The following is a 21628-nucleotide window of genomic DNA, read 5'->3' as shown; positions in this document are numbered from 1 at the left end:
CTGCTGGGAGAGGTTTCCCTTTCTCTTCTTTGTTCTCACAGCTCCTGGGTCTCAGCTTTGGATTTGGCCCCGCCTCTGCGTGTAGGTCGCCGGAGGGCGTCTGTTCTTCGCTCAGATAGGACAGGGTTAAAGGAGCAGCCTCTTCGGGGACTCTGGCTCACTCAGGCCGGGAGGGAGGGAGGGGCGCGGAGTGCGGGGCAAGCCTGCAGCGGCAGAGGTCGGCGTGACGTTGCACCAGCCCGAGGCGCGCCGTGCGTTCTCCCAGGGAAGCCGCCCCTGGATCCCGGGACCCCGGCAGTGGCGGGCTGCACAGGCTCCCGGAAGGGCGGTGTGGGCAGTGACCTGCGCTCGCACACAGGCTTCTTGGCGGCGGCAGCAGCAGGCCCAGCGTCCCACGCCTGTCACTGGGCTCCGCGCTTTCAGTCGCGACTCGCGCCCGTCCGTGGAGCCCCTTTAAGCAGCGCTCTTAATCCCCTCTCCTAGCGCACCAGGAAACCAAGAGGGAAGAAAAAGTCTCTTGCCTCTTCGGCAGCTCCAGAGTTTTCCCGGACTCCCTCCCGGCTAGCTGTGGCACATTAGCCCCCTTCAGGCTGAGTTCTCGCCGCCAGCCCCAGTCCTCTCCCTGCACTCTGACCGAAGCCCGAGCCTCAGCTTCCAGCGCTGCACGCCCCGGCGGGCGAGCAGACAAGCCTTTCGGGCTGGTGAGTGCCGCTCGGCACCGATCCTCTGTGTGGGGATCTCTCCGCTTTGCCCTACCCAGGTATGTGGGGAGTTTCTTGCCTTTTGGGAGGTCTGGGGTCTTCTGCCAGCGTTCAGTAGGTGTTCTGTAGGAGTTGTTCCACGTGTAGCTGTATTTCTGGTGTATCCGTGGGGAGGAAGGTGATCTCCGCGTCTTACTCTTCCGCCATCTTACCCGGAAGCCCAAGACAGGTTTTTAGAAACATAACATTCCGTTATTATACCTCACAAGATGAACAGTTTCCTTAAAATTATCTGATATTTAATCCATATTTAAATTTCCCAGGTTGTTTCAAATCAGTCTCCAAAGTTGACCAATAAAGGGTTTTTCTCTATCATTATTGTCTCACATTTGTATATATTTCATGTGTTTCAATCCATGGATGTCATTATTGTTTTTGATGCCCCAAAATGCTTCAAGTTGGCACCTGTCTCTTTTGACACGATACTTGAATGTTTTGAATAAATGGGATTTGAACCTTGTTTTGTTGTTTTGTTTTTTTTAACTTCAGTGCCCATGTTCTTCCCAGGATTATTGTTATGCTTTCTTGAAGGAAGCCCTTAAGGAATAGATGAGACTTAAATGGCCCAGTTGAAGGGTGCATTTGTTGGAATAGTGGTTTGGTACGGGCAGTGTCAACATATCTGTGAACATAGGTCTAGCAGCAGGAGGCAAAAGCCACTTGTGGCACAAGAGCCTGGATTGTGGAGTAGTCAGAGAAGCAAAGGAAAACAGGCCAGAGTCATAGCATAAAGGGCCTTGCCAGCTGGTTTGGGGGATTTGGTCCTTTTAATACTTTGGTGGTGGGTCATAGGACTAAGTTCATGACATTTTGTTTCTCTCGTGAGCTTGATAGAAAATTATTTTTGAAGGAATGCCCTTTTGATTGCCATTTTTCATGGAGTTTTCCAAGAAAAATTTGGTTGAAAAAGCGGATATCAATTCTCTAAGTAAAGTCTGGAGAGAATCCCCTGTCGAGTGGTTGTTAACTGGATTTCCCAGGAGCCTGTACTCCTTAAACCTTTCATCTTTCACATGTCGTATACTTATTATGTTGAATTTGAATCAGTATGGTATATATACGTAATTTATATAGTGATAGCCAAAAGTATTTTTAAGTTATGGTGGCTTACTCTTGCTTAACTTAATTGACCTCTTGTTACATTGTTGACTATATTGAAATCCAAGGACTAATTATGGATTAGTGAACTTTATCATGTTGTAGTATAAAATTCGGCTAATTAATTCACTAAGTTTTACTTACTGATTTCTAGAGCCCCATGGTTATGAATGTGCTTCCGCTTCATAATGCCTCCTGCTATGGCAGACATCCTTGACATCTGGGCAGTGGATTCACAGATAGCATCTGATGGCTCCATACCCGTGGATTTCCTTTTGCCCACTGGGATTTATATCCAGTTGGAGGTACCTCGGGAAGCTACCATTTCCTATATTAAACAGGTATGTTATCAGGCTGAATTTCTATAAACATAGCTTACTTACTATATCACTTAGGGGAAAATGTTCCTCCATTTTAGAATGTTATTAATGTAAATCATATGGTACATGTGAGAGAAGTTTATAAGTCATTATATTTTAAAGATTTTGATCCATACGGTGTCTTGGATCTTGTTTATTGGCTATATAAAACATTCTCATTCTCACTCCCACTCACTTTTAATTTTTTAAAAAATCCACGTGTGATACCTGAATGAAGACAAATTAGCTTATGTTAGCTAGTTTGAAAGCCTTGTTCAGGTTATCAAAAGGAATTTGACATTGTTCTAGAAAGTTTTATTTTGAGGTAAGATCTTTGTACTAATTGTCTTTGAGCTTATCACATCTCTTTTTCCTCAAGTGATTTTTTGTTGGTTGTCTCTTCTCTCCTTTTCCTTCCCTTTCTGATCCCCATTTTCTGTCCCAATCCCCACTATTTTTCATGGTCACTCTGGGGGAATAAAAGGTTTTCTGCTGTTCAATAGATTTTTTTTCCCCCAGTAATGAATGCTATTATGTGCTCATTTGGAAGCAAATTCTTTCACAGAACAAGGCTTGCATGTTTTGTTGGATGATTTTTTTCAAGCGAATTGGCGAGTACTATTGATTTGTGAAGATTATGACTTGTAAGTAAAATTATTTTCCTAAACTTTCTCTTTAATGTTTTTCAAATAGCTGAACCCAATGTGGAAATTGGGGTTTATAACATATTTAAGAAAAAGTATTTATGACAAACCTTTTTAAAGCGCTTGACTTCGGACAGCCTTTTAACTCTTTTCCAAGCTTCTTCATTAGGGAGACATAAGAATTCTAGAACTGCATAATCCCTTAAGTGAAAAGGGATCACTTTTTAATTGTTTTGGGCACCCTACAGGGGCAGAGAGTACACTTACTTTTATAGTCACAAGTGACGGGTATGGATGCCTGTGGCTATAGCTGAAGCTGAATTAACCATTGAAACCTTGCTCCTTTAAAAAAAACTTATTGTTGTAAAATATGTATAACATAAAACTTACCGTAAGAGTCATTTTTAGGCACACAGTTTCTTGGTATTAAGTATATTCGCAGTGTTGCCCAATCCATCACCACTATCCATTTCCAGCACTTTTCATCATCCTAAACACAGACTCTGTACTTAGTAAATAATAAACTTCCCCTCTCCTAGTCCCTGGTAATCTCTATTCTAGTTTCTGTCTATATGAATTTGTTTATTCGAGCTACCTCATGTAAGTGGAATCACACAGTAGTCGACCTTTTGTGTCTGCTTTTCTCAATTAGCATAATATTTTAAAAGTTCATTCATGTTCTTACAGGTATCTAAATTTCATTCCTTTTTAAGACCGAATATTATTTCATTGTATGGATATACCACATTTTGTTTATTCATTCATCTTTTGATGGACATTTTGGTTATAATCATCTTTTGTCTTTTGTGAATAATGCTGCTCTGAACATTGGTGCACAAGTATCTGTATGAATCCCTGCTCTCCATATGTTGGATCATATGGTAATTCTGTTTTAACTTTTTAAGAAACTGCTAAACTTTTTTTTTTTTTTACAATGACTGTACCATTTTACTTCCCCACCAGCAATGCAAAAGGGTTCCAGTTTCTCAAAATGCTAGCCAACACTTGTTTTCCTTTTTTTTTTAAAGTAATAACCATTCTTATGGCTGTGAAGTGGTACCTCATTTTAGTTTTTATTTGCATTTCCCTAATGGCTAATGATTTCAAGCATCTTTTAATGTTCTTATGGACCATTTGTAGAATTGCCTGTTCAAGACCATTGCCTATTTTTTAATTCAATTGTTTTTTGTTGTTGAGTCATGGGAGTTCTTTAATGTATTCTGGATGGTAATCTCTTATCAAACATATAATTTGAAAATAATTTCTCCTATTCTGTGAGTTGCCTTTTCACTCTCATAATAGTGTGCTTTGATACAGAAAAGTTTCTAATTTTGAAGAAGTCCAATTTACCTATTTTTTGTTATTTTTTTTTTTGCCTAGCATCAGTTTCTCTCTCTTTTTTTTTTTTTGTGGTACGTGAGCCTCTCGCTGTTGTGGCCTCTCCTGTTGCGGAGCACAGGCTCCAGACGCGCAGGCTCAGCAGCCATGGCTCATGGGACCAGCCACTCCGTGGCATGTGGGATCTTCCCGGTCCAGGACACGAACCCGTGTCCCCTGCACCGGCAGGTGGACTCTCAACCACTGCGCCACCAGGGAAGCCCCTCTTGTTTGTTTTATATAACTGAATCTGAGGATTGGCCACAATTTTTATCCCTCAGCTGTTGGCTTTTGTCCTGGTTGCAGTTAAAATATGTAATCCACCTTGTGTTTGTGTGGTGACCTTTTATATGATCTCATCCAGGAGACTTCAGGGGAGATCATGAGAAATTGATTCTGCTCATCCTGACAGGACAGTGCTAGTTAATGGAGATAACTCTGGGGAATAGAAAAGAATTCAGGACAAAAATAATGTAAATTTTGTATGGGGGTGATAGATGATACATACTTTAAATGTTCTTTTTTTTAATTAGAAATTATTTATGTTCACAAGAATGCTAAATATGGAAGTCTTCAGTGATTCTTATTCTCCATAGATTTTCACATTTAATACTTTTGTTTATATAAATGCTTTGTTTGCATTATACCATTATATTACTTTACAAAAATGGGTTAAATACCGTTCATATTCTCTTACAATTTGCTATTTTTAAAAGAGACCAACCTTAATATATCTCATATAGCTTTCCATGTTACCATGTTTTTCTGTTTTATTTTTATAGTTCTGTAATATTCCGTAATTCACTTAACTGATCCCTTATTGCTAAGCATTTTGCTTGTCCTCGGTTTTTGAGTTTTCCAAAGAGTGCTGCAGTGAGCATCCTTGTAGATATATCTTTGTACACTTGAGCAAGTATTTCCATTTCAGAAAATGTCTTATTACTTTTTCCTGCAGATGTTATGGAAACAAGTTCATAATTACCCAATGTTTAACCTCCTTATGGAGATTGACTCCTATATGTTTGCATGTGTGAATCAAACTGCTGTATATGAGGAGCTTGAAGATGAAACAAGAAGACTCTGTGATGTGAGACCTTTTCTTCCAGTTCTTAAATTAGTGACAAGAAGTTGTGACCCAGGGGAAAAATTAGACTCAAAAATTGGAGTCCTTATAGGAAAAGGTAATTTAAAAAATTCTTATTTTGAATTTTTAACATGTTTGTTGTTATCTGTATAAACATGTAGTCAGTATGATCTAAGACGTTGCTTTGCAAGGTGTGGTCCGTGGACCAGTGCTGGTCTGTACATTGTTACCAGTCTGAGATAAAGTAAGTATAGAAATCGAGAATAAACTTCTGTAGCGATGTGATATTGCCACAACATCCAAGGGTGTGTGTAATTTTTTATCTTTTTCTTTTCCAGTGACTTATTTTTTTAAAATTTATTTTACTGAAGTATAGTTGATTTACAATGTTGTGTTAATTTCTGCTGTATAAAGAAGTGATTCAATTATGCATAAATATACATTCTTTTCCATTATGGTTTATCACAGGATATTGTATATAGTTCCCTGCACTATACAGTAGGACTTGTTGTTTATCCATTCTATATATAATAGTTTGCATCTGCTAATCCCAAACTCCCAATCCATCCATCCCCCTCCCCTCCCCCTTGAAAAACCACAAGTCTGTTTCTGTTCTGTAGATAAGTTTATTTGTGTCATACTTTATTTTTATTTTTTTTTCCTTTTTGCGGTACGCGGGCTTCTCATTGTTGTGGCCTCTCCCGTTGCGGAGCACAGGCTCCGGACGCGCAGGCTCAGCGGCCATGGCTCACGGGCCTAGCCGCTCCGCGGCATGTGGGATCTTCCCGGTCCGGGGCACGAACCCGTGTGCCCTGCAACAGCAGGCGGACTCTCAACCACTGCGCCACCAGGGAAGCCCTGTGTCATATTTTAGATTCCACATATAAGTGATATCACATGGTGTTTGTCTTTCTCTTTCTGACTTACTTCACTTAGTATGATAACCTCTTGGTCCATCCATGTTGCTGCAAATGGCATTATTACATTATTTTTTATGGCTGAGTAGTATTCCATTGTGTATATATACCACATTTTCTTTATCCATTCATCTGTTGACGGACATCTAGGCTGTTTCCATGTCTTGGCTACTGTGAATAGTGCAGCTATGAACATAAGGGTGCATGTATCTTTTTTTTTTTTTTTTTTTTTTTTCCTTTGTGGTACGCGGGCCACCCACTGCTGTGGCCTCTCCCGTTGCGGAGCACAGGCTCCGGACGCGCAGGCTCAGCGGCCATGGCTCACTGGCCCAGCCGCTCCGCGGCATGTGGGATCCTCCCGGACCAGGGCACGAACCCGTGTCCCCTGCATCGGCAGGCGGACTCTCAACCACTGCGCCACCAGGGAAGCCCACATGTATCTTTTTGAATTATAGTTTTGTTTGGATATATGCCCAGGAGTGGGATTGCTGTATCAAGTGCCAACTCTATATTTAGTGTTCTGAGGAACCTCCATATATTGTTTTTCATGGTGGCTGAACCAAGTTAACATTCCCACCAACAGTGTAGGAGGGTTCCCTTTTCTCCACACCCTCTCCAGCATTTGTTATTTGTAGGCTTTTTAATGATGGCTGTTCTGACCAGTGTGAGGTGATACTTCATTGTAGTTTTGATTTGCATTTCTCTAATAGTTAGCCATGTTGAGCATCTTTTCATGTGCTTGTTGGCAATCTATATGTCTAGTGAATTATTTTTATTTTATAAAAGTATTGGTTTTTTGCAAATTTGAAATAAAAAAGTTGTTCCTTTGCCTCAGGTACTTTGAGAAGCCCTTTTTTAGAGATGCACCCTCAGTTTCTTGTGAACTACCTCTGTAGTATGAACGTAATTTATGCACAACTCTCTATGCTAACCGAGACTTTAAGCTGATTGATGCTTCCATAAATTTTACTCCATAAGTAAAATTATCTTTTAAGTAGAAGTTACTTTTATAGCAAGTCAAGATATATCATGCCCACATTATTCTTTGCATATTAACTTCAGGGAGAATTGTGAGTAACACAATAAACACGGAGCAGTCTCTCTTGCTATAGTAATCTTAGATGTCTAAAGGGCCAGTGGTGTCCTTCCTTAGACAGGGTATTAACTTGAATTTGCATACTGCAAGGGATTACTGAGGAGGAGGCTTAAAGGAGAAAACCAAAAATATCTGAAGAGTGTTGGATCTGGATTGGCTACCTGTATTGATCACATTCACTCTTATAGGATCATATAGTACCATCCCTCCCCTTTAAGATAGTAAGTACCTTTAGGATACTATGCTTTGATCTTGACCTACAGTTAATTCAGGCTAGCTAATGATTACACAGTGGGACTAAACTCTTCCCTTTGAGTACTTAAAACAGAAGCTTGTTTATTTACTGAATGACACCCTGGTATTTAAAAATGTTTGATTATTTCAGATGATAGCTAGTTTGCTTTGGCAATGACTTTTTCCCCCATTAAATAGGCTTGTAATTGTATACCATACAGATTTTTCAAAAATATATTAATAGCTTCAATAGAAAGCATTCCTTTCTATTTTTTAGAGCTCCAAAGATTTTTTTTAACTTTTAATTATTCTCCATTAGTAAAAATTTTTCCTTTGAATTAAAGAGTATATGTAAAAGCAGAAAGAATAAAAAAATCACTTATAGTGTTATCCAGGACAAGAATATCCACTGATAATATTTTGATATAGTTCTTTTTAAGCAGTTTTGTGTGCATGTTTGTGAAAATACTGTTTTTCTGCATTTTTCTGCTGATATTTAGGGAAGCTGAAATATTTGACAATTCGAAAGGTTAGCATCACAGAGAGAGTTAACTTTTATGAGAATATAGGTGTCTTTTTGAGATTTACCATCTTTTCAAAACTTAGATCACTGTGCTCTCTTTGGGTCTTGATCTTCAAAGCATATGGAATCATTAGTCACCATTATCTGTACCTAAGCTTGTCAGATTTACCAAATAAAAGTACAGTAGATCTATGGGATACTCTTAATGCCAAAAAGTCATTCACTATTTATCTAAAATTCAAATAGAACTGGACATACTGTGTGTTTTTTTTTTGTTAAATTTGACAACTCTAACTTCACCCTACTAACAGCACAGATATCTAATATATATTAGAATTGAATTTCTCTTTCTATAAACAATGTACCATATTTCATATTTCATTTAGTGTATAAAGCTTATTGTACAAAAATTTTTTTATGCAATGTGCCCTGCAATTTGAATGACTAAGAAAATGCCATGAGTGTTTTATTGCATTGAATTAAACAGTTTATAAGCTCTTAAAATTTATAAATTGTACTTTAGATCCTCAGCAGTTTAGGAAAGCTGGCCTTATGCTCATATACACAAATTCAAATGTTAACAGTCATTTAGGAAGTTGGGTAAGTCTGTTTTGATGTTTTAGAATGAAATTTTACTTTAAATACCTAACAAGCCATTTTTTGCAGTTGCTGATTTGTATGTGATGACTACAACCGGGACTTTGTGAGGTCATGCCTCCTGGGAAAACAATGAACAATTATTTCAATTTAACTTCAGGAACAAGTTTGCTGCCTCCTCCTCCCCAGCGAAAACAATAGAACCTTTACAGACATAACTGCCCTGATGGGTCTAAAAATACCTTTTCCTGAAAGACGATATGCCTAATTATTTCATTTTCTGTTTATTCTCAATAATTATTTATAGAGCTACTGCTGGGGTTCTGATTATTCTCTGTAGTGAAGGTACTTGTTACTCCTGCATTAATTTCTCCAAATACCCAGTAGTAAATCTTGATCAGAGGATTTTGTCAGCATCCTGAAAAAAATATTTGAACACTTCCTTTTTCTCCTCACCTATCTAAAGCTGTGGCATACCTTAAAGTGAAGGAAATACATAGTCTGTAGGATTTTAACAGTATTTTCAATATGAAGAAATTGTTCATTCAGTACATTTTTAATATCAAAAATTTATATTTGACTGTAAACTATACAGTACTCTTAAAATTTAAGATATGCTATCAGATTTTCATACCAAAAGACATATAGGCAATTAACTAGGCTTAAAATTAAATTCCTTAGCCTAACTTTTTATTTTTGGCAAAGTTTCTACTTTTAAGAGATCTTTATAGTAGTTCCCCAATTCAGGCTTCATCCGTTTCTTCCTTTTTCTTTCTTTCTTTTTTCTTCCTTCCTTCCTTCCTTCCTTTCTTTTTTTGTTTTAATTTTTATTGGAGTACAGCTGATTTACAATGTTGTATTAGTTTCAGGTATACAGCAAATTGAATCAGTTATACGTATACATATATCCACTCCCTTTTTTTTTTTTTTAGATTCTTTTCCCATATAGGCCATTTCTGAGTATTGAGTAGAATTCCCTGTGCTATACAGTAGGTTCTTATTAGTTATCTATTTTATATATAGTAGTGTGTATATGTCAATCCTAATCTCCCAACTTATCCCTCCCCCTGCCATATCCCCTGATAATCATGTTTGTTTTCTACATCCATGACTCTACTTCTGTTTTGTAAATAAGTTCATTTGTACCTTTTTTTTTTTTTTTTAAGATTCCACATATAAACAGTATCATGATATTTGTCTTTCTGTGTCTGACTTACTTCAGTCAGTATGACAATCTCTGGGTCCATCCATGTTGCTGCAAATGGCATGATTTTGTTCTTTTTTATGGCTGAGTAATATTTCAGTGTACATATGTTCCACATCTTCTTTATCCATCCCTCTGTCAATGGATATTTAGGTTGCTTCCATGTCTTGGCTATTGTAAATAGTGCTACAATGAACATTGGGGTGCATGTATCTTTTCAAATTATGGTTTTCTCTGGATATATGCCCAGGAGCGGGATTGCTGGGTCATATGGTAGTTCTATTTTTAGTTTTTTTTTTTTTTTTTTTTTTTTTTTTTTTTTTTTTTTTTTTTGCTGTACGCGGGCCTCTCACTGCTGTGGCCTCTCCCGCTGCGGAGCACAGGCTCCGGACACACAGGCTCCGCGGCCATGGCTCGCGGGCCCAGCCGCTCCGCGGCATGTGGGATCCTCCGGGATTGGGGCACGAACCCGTGTCCCCTGCATCGGCAGGCGGACTCTCAACCACTGCGCCACCAGGGAAGCCCTATTTTTAGTTTTTTAAGGAACGTCCATACTGTTCTCCATAGTGGCTGTACCAGTTTACATTCCCACCAACAGTGTGGGACGGTTCCCTTTTCTCCACACCTTCTCCAGCATTTATTGTTTGTAGATTTTTTGATGGTGGCCATTCTGACCAGTGTGAGGTGATAATGTCATTGTAGTTTTGATTGCATTTCTCTAATAATTAGTGATGTTGAGCATCTTTTCATGTACTTTTTGGCCATCTGTATGTCTTCTTTGGAGAAATGTCTGTTTAGGTCTTCTCATTTTTTGATTGGGTTGTTTGGTTTTTTGTTATTGAGCTGCATGAGCCGTTTGTATATTTTGGACATTAATCCCTTGTTGGTTGCTTTGTTTGCAAATATTTTCTCCCATTCTGAGGGTTATCTTTTTCTTTTGTTTATGGTTTCCTTTGCTGTGCAAAAGCTTTTAAGTTTAATTAGATCCCATTTGTTTATTTTTGTTTTTATTTTCATTACTTTAGGAGGTGGATCAGAAAAGATCTTTCTTCAATTTATGTCAGAGAGTGTTCTGCCTCTGTTTTCCTCTAAGAGTTTTATAGTATCTGCCCTTACATTTAGGTCTGTAATCCATTTTGAGTTTATTTTTGTGTATGGTGTTAGGGAGTGTTCTAATTTCATTCTCTTACATGTAACTGTCCAGTTTTCCCAGCACCACTTATTGAAGAGACTGTCTTGTCTACATTGTATATTCTTGCCTCCTTTGTTTTGTTGTTGTTGTTTAAAATATTTATTTATTTATTTATTTATTTATGTTATTATTATTTTTTTTTGCGGTACGCGGGCCTCTCACTGTTGTGGCCTCTCCCGTTGTGGAGCACAGGCTCCGGACGCGCAGGCTCAGCGGCCATGGCTCACGGGCCCAGCTGCTCCTCGGCATGTGGGATCTTCCCGGACCGGGGCACGAACCCGTGTCCCCTGCATTGGCAGGCGGACTCTCAACCACTGCGCCACCAGGGAAGCCCTAAAATATTTATTTTGGCTGTGCTGTGTCTTAGTTGTGGCACACAGGATATTTGTTGTGGCATGCGGGATCTTTAGTTGCGGCATGCAGACTTCTTAGTTGTGGCATGCGGGCTTCTTAGTTGCAGCATGCAGACTGTTAGTTGTGGCATGCATACAGGAACTAGTTCCCTGACCAGGAATCACATCCTGGGCTCCCTGCATTGGGAGCACGGAGTCTTACCCACTGGACCACTAGGGAAGTCCCCTTGCCTCCTTTGTTATAGATTAGGTAACCATTCATCAGTTTCTTAAAAAGCAGATTGTCAGAGATTGGGATTTAGTGAGTCTGGGATGTATGAAAGAAATCTGTACTTTTCAGTTGACTCTCATAGTTACGTGAAAAGAGTCCCTTATTTATATTATATTGAAAAAAATTACCAAAACAATAGCAATTGCAATTCAACAGTTTATATTGAGTGTTTATACTTGAGAACCACAGCACTGAACTTGGGTGATGTGGTCTTTGTCTGCTTGGAGCTCACAATCTAGTGGGAAATAATGGATCAGTAAACAGACAGTTACAATACAATGTATAAGCTGCTATAAGTCAAGGAGGGTCATTTAAATCAACTGGGCGAGTCAGGGATTTCCTCTTTGCAGACAAACAGCTAAACCACGACTTAAGCGCTCATTAGGAGTTGAGTAAGTAAAAGGAGATGGAAAAAGGAAAAGCAAGTGGGAATGGCATATAGGAAGGATGGCCTATTCAAGGAATAAAAGAAATTGACTATGATTTGCTTAAGGGGACAGCTAGGATAAGCAGGAAGTCCAGAGAGGCAACCGGCTTCAGAGCATGCAGAGCCATCCAGGCCATGTAAAAAGTAGAGATTTAATTCGTAAGAGCAATTGGGAAGCTGTTGAAGGGATTTAAGTAGGGGAGTAACGTCATCAGATTTTCATTTTAGAAAAATTATTTAGGTTGGGGAATGGAAATGGATTGGAGGGATTAAGATTGTGAGTAGAGAAATTAATGAAAAACTGATGTAATAATTAATCCATGGGAGAGATGATGGTAGCTAGGATTAAGGTAATGGCTGTAGGACCTAAGAGAACTAGACAGAGTTGAGAGACATTTAGAAAGTGGATTAGACATGACTTTTAGTAGATAAAGGGAGATAAAGAGTTTGATTTTTGTTAGATGTATCTATTATTAGGTATTCATTTCCATGTCCTTATCTGTAGTACCGATGATCTGTGAATAGAAATAGTTTGAACAGTGCAAAGGAAGAAGCTGTAAGATACTTAAGGTAGTTCACTTAAAGTACAGTTCATTCACATAGCTGATTTAGAGTAATATATTTTATTCCAGATCTAAAACTATCCAAGAAATCATATTGTACCCTCAAGATTTTACCTTTGTTGTATTATGGAACTTAAACATTTTAATTTTTCTATATTTAATACCTCAAATTGATGCTAATATTTATTTTAGAAATAATGACTGTTTTAATAGACGTAAATATACAATGCAGGTAAGTCTACTATCAAGATGACACTCATTGACGTGAATATATTCAAATGATATAGTATTGATTTGGCCCTACAGAATGAAAAGTAACAGCTTGCACCACTGTGCTTCCCTCTCCAACACTATGAAATGCTGTTAATATTATCTCAGTTTTCAAGGCAAAAATTTATATGCATTCTATATTCTTTCTTTTGAATTTGCATAAAAGAAATCTTGCGAGACCCATTGTGTCCCTGCTTTATATATTTAATATATCTGGGACTTTTATCCTAACAACACAGATCTACTTCATTCATTTTAGCACTTGTACCACTCTATCATGGTATATGGATGTATCTTAATTTTTTTAACCAGGTCTTAATGATTATCTTTAGGTTATTTCCAGTTTTTTATTTATTATAAACAAAGCTACAGTGAACATGCTTGTACTGATATCATGTTATCTGTACAATTATTTCCATAGATTTGTGGAAATAAACAATCATGCAAATGAGAACAGACTTTTTACTCAGAGCTTGCTATAATAAAGGAATTTTGTGTTTGGCAATGACTCAAAGTCAGGCAAGGGAGTGATAAAGTTTTATGGTAGAGAAAGTGGATGGCTTTCATGTATGCCTGATGGAAGTTGCTGGCAGGAGGAAGCTCAAGGTGGGCTCACAAGAAGCTGGGCATCTTACGTGGTTGGTTTGGGGAACATATTTGACTTTCACTGGTTGGTCCTGAGTCTCTCAGGTTGCAGTTCATTTTGGTGGAATACCAAGGTCAAAACGTGTGTGTGTGTGTGTGTGTGTGTGTGTGTGTGAGTGTGAGTTCTAATAAATATTAAATATGCCTATTTCTCTTCTGTCCCTTCCAGCTTAAGGTTTTGTCCAATTTTAAAATGTTTGCCAATCTGATAGGTAAAAATTAATGCACATATAAAAATTTATACATGTTCTTTTATTATTTTAGATATCTAGAATTATTTATTAGAATAATTATAAGCTTATGAACAGGCTGTTATATAGTTATCTTCATGGCAGAAGTGGTTCATAATTCAGTACAACAAAAAATAGTTTTATGTTTATGAGATTTTTGACTAACTGATATACTATAACCATTGGTGAAAAATCACAGTAACCTGAAAGTTTATAAAATTTAAGTTTACTGAGTTTTAAGTTAAGTAATAACTTGAGTTTTAGGCTTATTTGTAAAGTTTTCAGATTCTTAGCCTTTCTTAAATATTTTAAATGTGATTTACTTGATTTGTGAAGAAAAACTGTGGCTCTTTCATATGTGGTTTTAAAATAGTACTGTGAATTTCAGTGATTATCTTTTTAAAATTGGTAACCAACTATATTTCTTTAAGAGGTTTCAAGTTTGTATTCTTTAGAAATCTAATTGTATGTTCATCTTCTATACGTGAAGTTCATTATTTTATTTTGAATTTTTTTAATCTTTCATAATATTCTCTTTATCTTTCATAATATTTTCCTACTCAGTTTTGTTGGCTTCATAAAAACCAAGCATCCAAATTATCTTTTTTTGAGTATATTTTGTATTCTCTTAGCTACTCAAAATGACACGTTTAAAATTTTTGTTTAGGTTTGCATGAATTTGATGCCTTGAAGGATCCTGAGGTGAATGAATTCCGAATAAAAATGCGCAGATTCAGTGAGGAAAAGATTCAGTCGCTTGTGGGATTGTCTTGGATGGATTGGCTAAAGCAAACCTATCCACCAGAGCATGAACCATCCATTCCTGAAAATTTAGAAGATAAACTTTATGGAGGAAAGCTCATTGTGGCTGTTCATTTTGAAAATTGTCAGGTAGTATTATATTATTTTAAGAAATACTTTATAATAAATTTGTGAATTTTACCAGAATGCAGCACCAATGTTAGAGGAGGCTGTTGCTCACCTAGTAAACACTGACAAAGAGCATTTTTAGATTTAAGATGGAAATATATTTAGGATTATATGTGACAACCTAAAGTGACACATCCTTTGCACATATATGGTTTTTTGATGCATTTTTGTCTAGATCAGGGTCTGCATTCTGCAGTGGTTTTGAATGGTTTTTATATTTTTAAAGGGATGTAAAAAACTCAAAGAATTTTGAAGGATGTTAAAAAGAAAAGAAAGAAGAATATGCGACAGATACTCATATGTTGTTAGCAAAGCCTGGTTCTTTAGAGAAAAAGTTTGCCAACCCCTGGTATAGATAATGTTGTTTAATGTAGACATAATTTTATTTTCTCATGTGATTTTTCTCTTGTCTATAAAATGAAAGGTTTGATCAAAGAGCTCTTTTTTTCCATTTTCTTACATTTGCATTCTGTGAATATGTGAACTAAGTGCCGGTTCGGAATTGGGCATTATAATAGAGTGTATATACAGTTAATCTGTATCTGAATGTTCATAGCAATTTTACAAACTAGATTATGCTACTGCCTTTGTATGAAGTGTGCTCATTTTATCATCTAGTCTCTGGCCTTGGAATTAGGGTAGGAGTACAAGGATATTTTGTTCTGTTCTTCAATTACTGTGATAACAATAACAAAACCTTTATCAGTAGCCATTCTATGTTGAGCACTTTACTATGCCAGGAATTATGAAAGGTATTTTTGAAATATATTCTCTACTTCTCACAGCAACCCAATAAAGTGTTGTTATTTTAACCCCATTTTATAGTGAAGAAACTGACAGGGAGAGAAGTTTGAGTTCTTTTGTGCCCTGCTTCATAGCTGGTCAGCAGTAGAGCCAGGATTTTTTCCAGGTGTTTCTCATTTTATCAAGTCGGCCTCCTTTCCAAAAACATGTTATTAAGTATTTGTTAGGTCAGATGTAAAGAAAGGATCCTACATTCAGGCATTTTGCAAAGGATGTTTGTCTAGAGCAAAAAAAAAGAAAACAATTTGCCACTCTATACTGAGGTATGTTGAGACTCAAGTTCAATTTAAGCCAAGAATTGGACATCATAAAGTGTAAAGATCAAATTTAAAATACTGTTTAGGGAATTCTGCATTGTTGAAAGAGTTGAAATAGGGTATTTTACTGTTAAAAGGTGATTAGAATTCAACTTGAAAATACCTGCTCTGGGCAGTTTGTCCATCTAGGTCAGTTTGAATTTCATCACATATGGGTCAAACCTCTACTGGATATACAAATTTTAATGTGATCATCATTGTAACAAAGTATATGTGAAAAGAAGTGTTTTGAAGTTAGAAGAGAAATATAGATGTAAAACCTTATTGGATTCAAGCAGTCATAGAACTTAACGGTGAAAGGAGTTTAGACGTCATCTAGGCAGACTCTTTATATAACATAATAATTCTTTTCACCATCCTTTATATCCTGTGTCTCTAACCAAATACATCCAGTTGCTATGGGAGCCCTCTGCCTACTGAAGTAGCATGTTTTCACTGTGAGCAAGCACACATTTAAATTTCGAATTTAGAAAATTAAATTCAAGCTAGCTTTCTGTGACTTCTGTTCATCTGGTTATACTTTCCTATTTAATAAGTATCCATTCAATCTCCCTTTATTCTACATGCCAGATATTCAGATAATTGGAATATAGCTATCATATGTCTCCTTAGTCTCCTTTTCTTCTGGCTAAATACTTCCCAGGGATTAAACCAAAAATTCTTAGAGTTTCTGATCATACAGAATAGTAAATTTTTAAGTTATGAAATAATTTTAGGAAGTCACATAGAGTTTGTAGATTTTTTAAAAAATAAATTTATTTATTTATTTATTTTTGGCTGTGTTGGGTCTTTGTTGCTGGGCGCGGGCTTTCTCTAGTTGCGGCGAGCGGGGGCTACTCTCCATTTGTGGTGCACGGGCTTCTCATTGCGGTGGCTTCTCTTGTTGTGGAGCATGGGCTCTAGGCACGCGGGCTTCAGTAGTTGTGGCACGCGGGCTCAGTAGTTGTGGCTCACGGGCTCTAGAGCTCAGGCTCAGTAGTTGTGGCGCATGGGCTTAGTTGCTCCGCGTCATGTGGGATCTTCCCGGACCAGGGCTCGAACCCGTGTCCCCTGCATTGGCAGGCGGATTCTTAACCACTGCGCCACCAAGGAAGCCCGAGTTTATAGATTTTTATTTAGGCTATTATTGCTTTAAAAAAACCCCAAACCCCATACCGTAATTTATTGCCAGCACTGTTTCATAAGTGAATAAACATTTTACCATCAAAAAATAGGAATGACAGAATCTCAGAATAAAGGCTGTTTGGCAACCTACTCCATCATACATGCATCTCCCCGCTCCCCACCCCCCCAATTCTACAAAATTCTCATTTGGCCATTTCACCATTACTGCTGATAACCAGCATTGGGAAGCAGCATGTGGGAACACTAAACTAAAAATGAGATGAACTGTAAGAAGGTATTCATTTAGGTTAAAAAATGATTTTCCAGGATTGGTAGGGGGAAAGAAAATTTACTGGAAATTAAATGTAAAGGATGTATATGTGTAAACATTATGTATAGTTGTGTACAGTGTAGTACTTAATAATAAGTACAAATGTAAAGAGTGATTTTTTTTACCGGTGTAAATACAAAATTGCTTCTTTTTTCTACCCCCCCTTTTTAGGATGTGTTTAGCTTTCAAGTATCTCCTAATATGAATCCTATCAAAATAAATGAATTGGCAATCCAAAAACGTTTGACTATTCATGGGAAAGAAGATGAAGTTAGCCCCTATGACTATGTGTTGCAAATCAGTGGGAGAGTAGAATATGTGTTTGGTGATCACCCACTAATTCAGTTCCAGGTATGTGTTTTAACTATCAATTTACCATTTATTTACATTTAATCATGAATTCTTTGAGGAGATGTTTTATGCAGGGAATTGATGTGCCTCAGGTTATTTTTGGAGTATAGTGGAGTTTAAATAAGATATGTGCGTTGTGACACCCCTTCCCCCAGCATAAGGTATGCTATTTAAAGAAGCTTTGCCTTCAAGGAACTTGAGGATATTGTTGTTGAAATTACCTTTGGAGACTAAAAAATGGTCGTTACATAAAGAATACTGGGTTAAGTGTCAAGTTAGAGGTAAATAGTAACAGAATTTTAGGAAAATATGTGATTACTCTTTCTTTAAAATTTTTATTTATTTATTTATTTATTTTTAGCTGCATTGGGTCTTCCTTGCTGCGCTCAGGCTTTCTCTAGTTGTGGCTAGTGGGGGCTACTCTTCGTTGCGGTGTGTGGGCTTCTCATTACCATGGCTTCTCTTGTTGTGGAGCACAGGCTCTAGGCTCATGGGCTTCAGTAGTTGTGGCATGCAGGCTCAGTAGTTGTGGCTCGTGGGCTCTAGGCTCACTGACTTCAGTAGTTGTGGAGCACGGGCTTAGTTGCTCTGCGGCATGTGGGATCTTCCCCGACCAGGGCTTGAACCTGTGTCCCCTGCACTGGCAGGCGGATTCTTAACCACTGTGCCACCATGGAAACCTGTGATTACTCTTATTTGTGATTTTTGTTGTTTGTTTTAAGCAAGAGGGATACAGGCATGCCAGTTATTAAGTGATGTCTGTTTGAGAAGGAGCTCTGATTTATTACCAGGTAACAGGGGATTTTGTATCCTCCCCTTCTTTTTTTTTTTCAGATTTTTAGTGCAGCCCTTAATCCTTGATTTAGTAGGTAGAAAGTCTAGCAGCAGTTATAACCTCTGTGCACAGCTTTGGGATCTGTGGCATTCTGACAGTAAGTGCTTGAACTCTAGCCCATGAGAGGAAGAAGGAAGAGGAAAAGTGCTTGGCGGTAACATCTAAGTACTGACTTCCTCCCTTCGTGTTCTGCCATCTTTTTTTTTTTTTTTTTTTTTGCGGTACGCGGGGCCCCTCACTGTTGTGGCCTCTCCCGTTGCGGAGCGCAGGCTCGGGACGCGCGAGCTCAGCAGCCATGGCTCACGGGCCCAGCCGCTCCGCGGCATGTGGGATCTTCGCAGACCGGGACACGAACCCGCGTCCCATGCATCGGCAGGCGGACTCTCAACCACTGTGCCACCAGGGAAGCCTTCTGCCATCTTTTAAGTAGCCTCCTGCTTCTTTAACACTTTTTTTTTTTAAACCTTAGTAAGGGGAAAGTATATTGTTTTGCTCAAACTGGAATTTGTTATTACAAAGAAAACTAAAAACGTGTGTGTTTTTTGTACAAGGTCATGTGAGAAAGAAAATATACAATGAAGGTGAAGGAACCTGAAGGAAATGAAATGATACATCTTTCATAGTGAAAAGTTTTTGAATGAATATATTTGTCATAGTATCATGTTAACTCCCACTTATAGGCCATTCTGGAAATTTTTTTTTTTCCAAAAGTGTATTTTCTGTGGTTCTGAATTGAATACAATATACTGAATCACACTTTATATCTCTATAGAAAATTTATTATAGTGAGGAGTACATTGGATTTCTATTCATTATGTTAGGAATCTTTGGTAATGTGAATAACCACCCCTCTTCTTACATGCCTCTGGAGAATCATCCTGGTTTCATGGAAATGACACAGAGCATCAAGGTCATATGGCCAGTACGTTTTTGACGGAAAGGCAGTAATGGGTGCCTGGAGCCCTGTGCTGAAAAGGTATCAGGTCTGCCTCAGGGATCCATGGAAATGTGGCCACCTCAGGACTTATAAAAAATGGCCACATGTGTACTACATATTCAGCTTTCCTGACTTACTGGTCAGAGCTTGCAATGTGGCATCACAGTCTATGACGATCAAGCCCTGCCCCTGGAAAGGTGTGCCAGCTGGTCATACTGTCAGGTATTAAGTGCAGAGAAGAGAAAACAAAACATCTACACTGTGGCACATATTTCTCCAAGGTTTAGCAAACAGAAAAGAAGTCAGACAAGTGGCTTTAAATCCAGGTGTTAAAGATACTAGCTGTGTAACTTAGCCTTCTGATTTTCAGTTCTTTAATCTATTAAAAGGGGAAAATCTGTCTTTTAGAGTTATGAAGATTAGCTCTAACATATAAGAAGTATCTAGTTCAGTTCTCAGGTACGTAGATGTTCAGTTAATTGTAGCAGTTTTATGTTGTGATTTTTATTTCTCATATTCTTGACATTGAGTTGTTATTTAAGATACACTTTCACAGTGCATTTGTTCTAGTGTTGTTCAGCTTAATTTTATTCTTCTGTTGATGTAAGTTTTGCTTGAAAATCCTTACCTTATTCTTTCTTGCCACTGTAGTATATCCGGAACTGTGTAATGAATAGGACCTTGCCCCATTTTATACTTGTGGAATGTTGCAAGATCAAGAAGCTATATGAACAGGAAATGATTGCCATAGAGGCTGCCATAAATCGAAATTCATCTAACCTTCCTCTTCCTTTACCACCTAAGAAAACTCGAATTATTTCTGTAAGTTTCATGTGTGAACCTTTGGTAACCCCAAAAGGCACATGATTTTTTTTGGTTAGGTTGTATGCTTAAGCCTCACACGTATATTCTTTGCTCAGTTTTCCTTCTGTGGAAAATGCATATTTTCCACAGACTATTAATATGAATTAATATTAATATTCCACAGAAGATTAATGCATATTTGCCAAAGATCCATCACCATTTATTAGTAATTATCTTTTATTAGTAATTATCTTTTTAGCTACCCTTCTTTTTCCTTACTCAGGCTACATATGATTGTAAACAGGCCATTTAAGTTTTCGATTATCTTTTGGTGCTAAAGAAAAATGCCCTCAAATTTGAGATATTTTGAGATTAGAGCTAAATGTGGGACTTCAAAGAGCAAGTTGAGCATTCTAGTAGAAAAGTTAGATGTGCAGAGACAGTTGATTTTCTGGTATATCTCATTTCTGTCAGTTTATCTATAATAGTATTTTGGTATAATTTGTCTGTTTTCTTCTTTCTTTCTTATTGAATACTTTTAGACTTTAAATGTAACAAAGGCATCATTTTTTCCTAGAATGTAATATATTTGTATAAAGCAAATCTTAAGTTTGTGTTCATTAGAACACAACAGTTTTAAAATAGTTCTTCAGTCTTAAGAAATTGCATGTTTAACCATTCCTTGATGATTAAGTTATTACCTTTATATTAATTTATTGGTCAATTCTTAATTTATGCAAAACTTTTAATACTATTTTTTAATGGTGTTTAGTGAATTTCTTAGCAATACTGGAATGCTGCCTGTTTTGCCTTGAGAACTAAGTGCTAGTGGTTGTGATGGTTAATTTAATATATGTGAGTTTCAGTTGTTAGTTCAGAGGTGTATTTTCATTCTTTTACCAATGGAAATGAGAACTGATAAGGCAATTTCATTGCTAGCATAGAATATTCATTTCTTTCATTAAAATACTCTGTGTTTATTTCATTTTTTTTACAGCATGTTTGGGAAAATAACAACCCTTTCCAAATTGTCTTGGTTAAGGGAAATAAACTTAACACAGAAGAAACTGTAAAAGTGAGTACTTGTTAAGGTTTGAATTTATCTTCTGCTCCATTATTTGAATAAGTCACTGATATGCTCAGTGAAAGTCACATTGGAGATGAATTTTACCCATATTGGTTAACTACAGGAGATAGAGTATGGTATATAGGACAATTAAGAATTTTTGTTTTAAAATATTCTTTGAATAGTTTGAGATGTACTGGATAGATTGACATTTTCCCAGTGTATATTATGGAAAAGAAATTGGTTTAGATCAAGAATTCAGCAAGTGAAATTTGAGCCAAACCTATAGGTCACATGTTTCTGT

General features: G+C 37.4%; 1 protein-coding gene across 3 annotated transcripts in view; it reads left to right on the top strand.

The window, feature by feature from the left end:
- Positions 1 to 21628, top strand: part of PIK3CB (phosphatidylinositol-4,5-bisphosphate 3-kinase catalytic subunit beta) — a 204185-nt gene that overhangs the window by 93323 nt on the left and 89234 nt on the right. For 2 of the 3 annotated variants that reach the window (XM_082625119.1, XM_082625120.1), the window contains exons 3-8: positions 2014 to 2200; positions 5195 to 5420; positions 14513 to 14736; positions 17503 to 17682; positions 20106 to 20276; positions 21256 to 21333. In XM_082625119.1, the coding sequence (XP_082481245.1) occupies positions 2030 to 2200; positions 5195 to 5420; positions 14513 to 14736; positions 17503 to 17682; positions 20106 to 20276; positions 21256 to 21333 (1050 nt within the window). In that variant the 5' untranslated portion in view covers positions 2014 to 2029. Of the gene's footprint in view, positions 1 to 2013; positions 2201 to 3635; positions 3744 to 5194; positions 5421 to 14512; positions 14737 to 17502; positions 17683 to 20105; positions 20277 to 21255; positions 21334 to 21628 lie in introns of those variants that run through there. The other variant, XM_082625121.1, reaches the window with a different exon arrangement.

The sequence above is a fragment of the Mesoplodon mirus genome (genome assembly GCF_964341445.2).
Source record: "Mesoplodon mirus genome assembly, chromosome: 6".
NCBI lineage: Eukaryota > Metazoa > Chordata > Mammalia > Artiodactyla > Ziphiidae > Mesoplodon > Mesoplodon mirus.
Note: the sequence above shows the minus strand (reverse complement) of the source record. Positions and strands in the feature narration are given on the sequence as shown.